The sequence below is a fragment of the Caenorhabditis briggsae genome, assembly GCF_000004555.2.
Source record: "Caenorhabditis briggsae complete genome, chrI, whole genome shotgun sequence".
In the NCBI taxonomy this organism is placed as follows: domain Eukaryota; kingdom Metazoa; phylum Nematoda; class Chromadorea; order Rhabditida; family Rhabditidae; genus Caenorhabditis; species Caenorhabditis briggsae.
The window spans coordinates 2,273,797-2,281,611 of NC_013489.2; the positions used below are offsets into that span (position 1 = coordinate 2,273,797).

A 7,815-nucleotide genomic window follows, 5' to 3' on the forward strand; every position below is an offset into this window, starting at 1 on the left:
GATTTTCAGCCAGTTTAAGGCAATTTTTTCTAGCTTTTCCTACTATTTCCAAAAAAAAAATCAGGGGCTATTTTTAGAAAATTCACATTTTGGCTCCCATTTTTCTCGAATTTTGAACACACGGCCAATTTTCAGCTAATAGTCCAAAATAGTGTTTTTTTCAGCTGAAAAATTACAATTTCCGGCTGAAAATGCATTTTTTATATTGTCATTTTTAGTCCAAAATTCTGAATTTTCAGCAATATTGATAGCCTTAGAGAAACTGAAAAATCGGGCAGTTTTTAGTTTTCAACTTTTAGATTCCGAGTGTGACCGTATCACTATTTGGAGTACGGTAGATGAGAACGAATGGGAAGGCAATGAAAATTTAAATGAGCAATGCTCATTTGGTGTAATTGGCTTGGAAATTATAGAAAAAATGTCGGAATTCGAAAAACGAAAATTCCAGAAATTTCGACTGAAAGCATAGAAAAATCTCGTCTAAATTTGGCTGAAACAGCTAGCTAAAATCTGCGAATTTCGAGAAAATAAATCAAAATTAAAAAAATTAATTTTCAATTTCAAATTAAAAAATCTTGAAAAATCCGAAAAATCTGCCCTTATCCTTCCCAAAAATCGACCAAAAAAAAATCTGAAAATCGATTTTTTTGAAAATTCGAAAATTCTAAAAATTGGGATTTTACAGGTGGAGAATTCGGCGATACAGGTAATAACGCATGCGATTTCTTTTTATTGTGATGTGAATTTTATATTGGACCAGAATTTCAAAAAACCCAGCAATCGCGCTCTAATCGGAACAAGCGAGATTGCTCAAAATACCGTAAAACCTGTAATAGAAGGGCCCTCCCACACTGTAAAGTTTGAGCTCAATTATCTCGTTTCCTCTAAGGAAATATCATAGTGGGAAATGGGCCGGCCCGCCATCTGCCCGGGCCGACCCGTTGCAACTATGAGAAATATCGAAACGTTTTCTACTCTACTGATATTATGATAAACAATTTATCAGCTAAATAAATGAGCCCGAAGTTGAAAGTAAGGGGGCCCTTCTATTACAGTTTTCACGATAATAACAACCCAACACCTCAAATTTTTTTAAAAATTCATACCAGCATGTATACAGTAATCGTTCAAAAAAAGTCCCAAAGTGACTAAGAACTTGTCCGTTTGGTTCTGAAAAATTTCAGATTTCCCGACCAAACGGACAGATTCCCAGTCATTTTGGGGCTTTCTTTTTGGCTAGTAATGCACTGTTGCCCCTTTGTTTGGTTTCTCTTTTTTGAGGAGCACTTTTTGATGGCTTGCCACCGAAAATTGCTTTTACAGTAACCCTAAAAACTAAATATTCAAAAAAAATGGGCCAATTTTCCAGGCGTCGCCTCACCAACGGGAACCTCGTTCCACTCGCCGGGACTCGTCTCCGCCAGTCACCCCGCCCATCGATACAAGCCAATTCTGGCTCATTCCATTGAGTTGTACTCGAAATTGGAAGAAGAGACTGGAGTGGTAAGATTTGATTCTGAAAATTGGCGGAAATTGGCTGAAATCGACTGAAAATCAGCTAGAAATAGACTGAAAGTTGGCTAGAATTGGCTGTAAATCAGCTGAAAATTGGCTAAAATTGAGCTGAAAACCGGCTAAAAATTCAACTGAAAATTGGCTAAAAATCAGCTGAAAATGCCATGAAAAGCAGCTGAAAACCGGCTAAAAATGAGCCAAACATCATGAAAATCGCTTTTAAAAATTAGATAATTAGCTGAAAATCCACTGAAAATCCTCTGAAAATCTTCTAAAATCGGTCGAAAACTTTTTTTTGTTCCTAATCGAAAAACTGGCTGAAAAGGAGCTGAAAATAGTAGAATCCTGAAATCGTATTTCTCGATTAAAAATGACAATTTTCAGTCTAAAAAACTGGCTGAAATTGTCTGAAAAAGCTATGAAAATCTCAAATTTTCCTGATTGAAAAACTAGAAATTTACAAGTTTTGGCTTGTAAGCTGAAATTTTGATTTGAGTGGTGAGCCAAAAATTGCCTAAAAACCAATTAAAAATGAGCCAAAAATGGTTTTGAAAAACCAAAAATTATGCATTTTGCTCCGAAAAATCCGAAAATGAGCTTAAAATTGGCTAAAAATCGACTGAAAATCATCTAAAATCGTTCGAAAACTATTTTTTTTTTCATCTAGAAAAACTGGCTGAAGAGGTGCTGAAAATCATGGAAAATGTGAATTTCTATGAAAAACGGCTCCTGAATTCATATTTTTCGCAAAAAAAAACTGGCTGAAAATGTCTGAAAAGCGATCAAAATGTTGTAATTTTGAAGAAAAATTTTTAAAAAATTCAGGTTCTAGCTCAAAAATTAGCTGAAAAAATGTACAATTTTTGAAAAGCGAAAATTAGAGACTGAATTTCAGTTTTGTCTGAAAATCTCCATATTTAATATTTTTGCAGAAAATTGACTTCCAACCAACTGGAACGATTCGTTTGGCGACGAATGAGACTCGTCTGGCGGAATTCCGCAAATATGTGAACCGTGATTATTATAAGGTAAAAATGAACGTTTGCAGTTGATAAGGCTAATTTTTGAAGCCAAAAATGAGAATTTTGGGTCCAAAAGGCCTGGAAACCATAGAAATTGGCTTAAAATTCCAAGAAAAACGCCCAAAATCGTTTCTGGATGATGGGATCCTTCGATTTCTAGTTTTAGGAAAATTTCCAGATTTTTGGAATTCTCATTTACGGAGGACTCTTCCATTACAGGGATCCTTCTACTAGAGGGGGGCCTTCTAATAGAGGTCTTGTGGTATTTCTAAATTCTTAAATTCAACAGGAAGCAGGCGTCTGCAAAACCTCTGATTTTTTGGATTACCGTATAACCTGTAATAGAAAAGCCCCTCTAATAGAAGGGCCCTTCCGAGAGGGTCTTGGAAAAATAGAAGAGCCCCCTGTAATAGAAGGGCCCTCTGTGAAAAAAGGAGCCCCGTTCAAAATGTGTTTTGAAATCAGAAAATTTCCGTATTTTTTCAGTGGAAAACATCTCCGGAACTCCAAAATTAAATTTTGGGGAAATTGGCAGATTTTCATGAATTTTGAACGAAACTTTACCGAATTTTCGATGGAAAATTTCGGAAAAAAACTGGTCGGAAAAATAGAAGGGCCCCTGTAATAGAAGGGCCCTCTCCGGAGGTAGTTTGGAACAATAGAAGTGTCGGCCCTTCTAATACAGGTTTTACGGTATTTATTTCTAGGATTTTCATTTTTAAGATACCTTGGATTTCTGAGGTTTCCAGATTCTGAATTATCTAGTTCCTAGAGTTTTATGAATATGAATTTTACTGGTTTTGAAGATTATTAGATTCTCACAATCAGAATTATCGATTTTATATTTATCTCTTCAGGAAGGAGACGTCTGCAAAACGACGCTCCTCACCCCGGACCAAGTGCGCGAACTCGCTCCAGCCGTCGACCATTCTCGAGTTTTGGGCGCCCTCCATACCACCAACGACGGCACCATCTCGGCTCGAGCTCTCACTCAGGCTCTCGTCGTTGGAGCCAAAGCTGGCGGAGCACAAGTCATCGACGGAGCGATTCCACGAGAAATTCGATATGATAAGGAGAAGGGGCACTGGATTGTGGCACTGGAGGATGGAACACTCGTTACCACAAGGAATCTGATTAACGCCGGTGGAATTTGGGCGAATGATATTGCGAGACTCTCGGGACACAATTTGCCGGTTGTGGTTGTCGAGCATCAGTATGCTGTGCTGACGGTAAGGGAGATTTTTTGTTCCGTCGGTCTTGGACTCTTACTTAAATAACTCAAACGGCCGTGGAACGCTTCATGCTCATGGTGTCCTGGGCCTTCTAGCTTAATAGGAAACCTGAAGGGCTGAGAATCGAAAATTTGAAAAAGTCACACAATTCTAAAATTTTAATAAAACTAGGTCACGACCTAATTTTTTCTAGGTCACGACCTGATTTTTTCTAGGTCATGACCTACTTTTTTCTAGGTCATGACCTAATTTTTTCTAGGTATGACCTAGATTTTTCTAGGTCACGACCTAATTTTTTTCTAGGTCATGACCTAGATTTTTACAGGTATGACCTAATTTTATCTAGGTCACGACCTAGATTTTTCCAGGTCACGACCTAATTTTATCTGGGTCATGACCTAATTTTTTCTAGGTCATGACCTAATTTTATCTAGGCCGTGACCTAATTTTTCTAGGTCGTGACCTAATTTTTTCTAGGTCACGACCTGATTTTTTCTAGGTCATGACCTACTTTTTTCTAGGTCATGACCTAATTTTTTCTAGGTATGACCTAGATTTTTCTAGGTCACGACCTAATTTTTTCTAGGTCGTGACCTAGATTTTTTCAGGTATGACCTAATTTTATCTAGGTCACGACCTAGATTTTTCCAGGTCACGACCTAATTTTATCTGGGTCATGACCTAATTTTTTCTAGGTCACGACCTAGATTTTTCTAGGTCACGACCTAATTTTTTCTAGGTCATGACCTAATTTTATCTAGGTCATGACCTAATTTTTTCTAGGTCACGACCTAATTTTTTCTAGGTCATAACCTAATTTTTTCTGACCTAGTTAAAACCTATCGGATTTTGAAAAAGACTCTTGTTGAAAACTGTCCAAGAATCGAGAAAAATGGGACCAGAAGAACTGAAAAAAAGGATTCAAGACATTTTTAGACGATATTTGGCCAATTTTCCAACCAAAAATTCTCTATTTTCAGCCCAACAAGACACCAGACAACACACCAGCCATCATAGATCACGACTCCACATTCTACGTGCGTAAATCAGGAGATGACTACCTTTTCGGAGGATTCGAACCCCTCGAAAAGACCGTAATCCGTGAGGATTGGTACAAAAAGGGTGTCCCAACCGAGGGATCCAAATCCATCAAAGCCGATTTCTCTCGCCTGGACGATGCTTACAAACGTGCTTGTGACCTGATTCCCTCCCTAGAAGGAGCTAAAATCGACGCACGTGCCGCGGTATTCTCAATGACTCCAGATGGATATCCCCTAGTTGGACCATACGATAAGAACTATTGGATGTCCACTGGATTTTTGGATGGAGTTTCCAGTGGTGGAGGTATTGGCAAATACCTCGCAGATTGGATTGTGGATGGAGAACCGCCGGCAGAGTTGTTCGACACGGATGCGAGTAGATATGAGAGATGGGGAGATCGGAAATTCTTCACCGAGAGATCTCGTGAAACGTATTCGATGTACTATAATTGGTCGTATACGGATCGTTTGGCTGGAAGACCGACCGATCGAATTAGTGGAGTTTATGGACGGCTCAAGAAGGATGGAGCGTCGTTCTCGTTTAGGTATGCTGAAAGAGTCTGAAATTGTCTGAAATTGGCTTAAAAGATGCATAAAGTTGTCAAAATATCAAATGTTTAAAGAAATCCAAGTTTGGAAAAAGCTAAAATAGGCTGAAAATAAGCTGAAAATGACCTTAAAAATATTCTGAAAATTGTCTGAAATGGCCTTAAAAAATTGCTTGAAATAGCTCAAATTTCGTTTCAAAAGACCTAAAATTTGTTGCTCAAAGGTTGGAAATAGGCTGAAAATGATAGAAAACAACCCGAAATCAGTCTTGGCCGAAAATGGTCCAAATCTTACTAAAAATGCCAAAATTTTTTGGTTGAAAAGGTCCAAACATATCTGAAAATAGTTCAAACAATAGGCTGAAAATGGTCCCAAAATAGGCTTCAATCGATCTAAAATTCACAGGTTATTCGCGAACAATCCGTTACGGACGCTCAGTGTTTGCGCGCGGTTGAAATAGGAACCGTATACGGAACGCACGCGACCCGTTTTCAGAAAACCACAGTACATTATTTCGTATTCCTCCGTATTCTGTCCGTTCGCGAACTCCGTATCCGATCCGATTGCGAATGATAAACAAACGGATCCGTTCGCGAACATAAACTTTTGTCTGATTCGCGAACGGATTCGTTTGTCCATCCAAAACAGGCTTAAATTGATCTAAAATTGATAAAAAGCCACTCAAAACTCGTCTGAAACTGGCCGTAAACAGTCTGAGAATATGCTGAAAATGGTTCAAAATAGGCCGAATATGGTCCCAAGATAAGCTGTGAATGGCCCAGGAATAGGCTTAAAATGGTCAAAAATAGGCTTAATATAGTCCGAATTGACTGAAAATTGACAATAAATTGTTTCAAAAGCTCCAAAACAAGCTGAAGAAAATTGATTGAAAACAACCCGAAATTAGACTGAAATTGGCTGAAAATGATCCAGACTGGGTATAAAATGGTTCAAATTTGACTAAAAATGACAGGGTGGAAATTGATCAAAATAAGCTGAAAATGGTCAAAAAACGCTGAAAATGGTCCAAACTGAAACTAAAATAGTCCAAAAATAGGCTTAAAATAGTTCAAACAATAGGCGGAAAATGGTCTAAAAATAGTCTGGAAATTATCTAAAATTGATAGAAAACCACTCGAAATTCGTTTGAAATTGGCTGAAAATGGTCCAATACTCAAAAATGACTGGAAACGGTCTAAAATAGTCTAAATTTCAGCCTGAAATGGCCCTTACAAACTACAGTAATCCGAATTCTCTTCATCTGTAGATTGCTCATTTTTGAGCGTTTTAAAGCTGGAATTTGATGATTTTGAACAAATTTTGGAGCTTTAAAATCATAAATCAAGGGTCAAAAAGAGCTTTGGAGCTCTCATTTGATAGTTTAGAACCCAATTTTGAGCTCTAAAATCATGAAAAATGCCTCAAAACCCAATAATTCTGAATGTCTCATTTTCAGAAACGGCTGGGAAGTGGCGAACTCGTTCAATATGGGCGTCCAAAACGAGGAATACCTGCCAACGCTGATTCGTGAGTACGAAATGGTCACCAACAAATGCGGAGTCATTGATTTGTCATGGAAGGGAAAGATTGAAGTGAAGGGAAGAGACGCAGAGAAGCTCATGGATTATGCTATTGCTAGTCAGGTAGGAAGGACTGGGAGTTGGCTGAAAATCTGGGAAAAATGGGTCATTTTGGACAGTTTTGAGCCAATTATGACAGTTTTAATGCATCAAAATGTGTAGGACAATGTTTAGATAAACAGAGAAAAAATCTAAAAAATTGCAAAATTTCGAAAAAAAAACTCTGAAAAATTAGCGATTTTTCCATACTTGCAACGGGCCGGGCCGAGCCTTCAAAAAATTGGTCAAAGCCCGGCCCGGAAAGCCCGGAAGGCCCGGCCCGGGAGGCCCGGAAGGCTTGGCCAGTTGGCTCCAGCTTCGATTTTTGCGCAAACAAAGTGTGTTTTTTTTTGGGAAAAAGTTGTTTTTATCATCTAATTTTAAGCTAAATTGTAAATATTGAGTTTGTAAATGTTTAAACTAATTTTTGAAAAAATACATTTTTTCCTGAATTTTTCCGAAGTTGATATCAAAGAAAAATTGCATTTTTGAAGCAAAATAACAGGTTTCTCTCGAAAACTAGTTTTTTTGTTAAAAAATTCTCAATTATCAAAAAAAATTTTTTTGAGAAATTTCGACCAAAAAAATTCTTGTCCGGGCCTTCCGGGCCTGGCCGGGCTTTCAACGATTTTTGCAAGTATGGATTTTTCGAAAGATAAATGTATTTTTTCTTCCATTTTTCGCTAAATTTCCAGACCTTCAGGGTTTTTAGCTATTTTTGAAGATTCTTTTCCCGATTTTTCCGATTTTTTTTGTCTGAAATTTGATGGAACAGTGTTCTGGGTTACTGTAGATTACTGTAGAAAACGAATTTCCTCTGTATACTGTAGTTTTTTTG

General features: G+C 37.7%; 1 protein-coding gene across 1 annotated transcript in view; it reads left to right on the top strand.

Annotated features, from left to right (window-relative positions):
- CBG22093 overlaps nucleotides 1-7,815 on the top strand; it is a gene marked incomplete at both ends in the record, with an annotated part of 13,528 nt that overhangs the window by 785 nt on the left and 4,928 nt on the right. Inside the window, 6 exons of the mRNA XM_045241616.1 lie at nucleotides 1,370-1,503; nucleotides 2,448-2,543; nucleotides 2,917-2,943; nucleotides 3,395-3,766; nucleotides 4,750-5,354; nucleotides 6,815-7,043. Coding sequence (XP_045097476.1) covers nucleotides 1,370-1,503; nucleotides 2,448-2,543; nucleotides 2,917-2,943; nucleotides 3,395-3,766; nucleotides 4,750-5,354; nucleotides 6,815-7,043 — 1,463 coding nt within the window. The remainder of the gene's footprint in view (nucleotides 1-1,369; nucleotides 1,504-2,447; nucleotides 2,544-2,916; nucleotides 2,944-3,394; nucleotides 3,767-4,749; nucleotides 5,355-6,814; nucleotides 7,044-7,815) is intronic.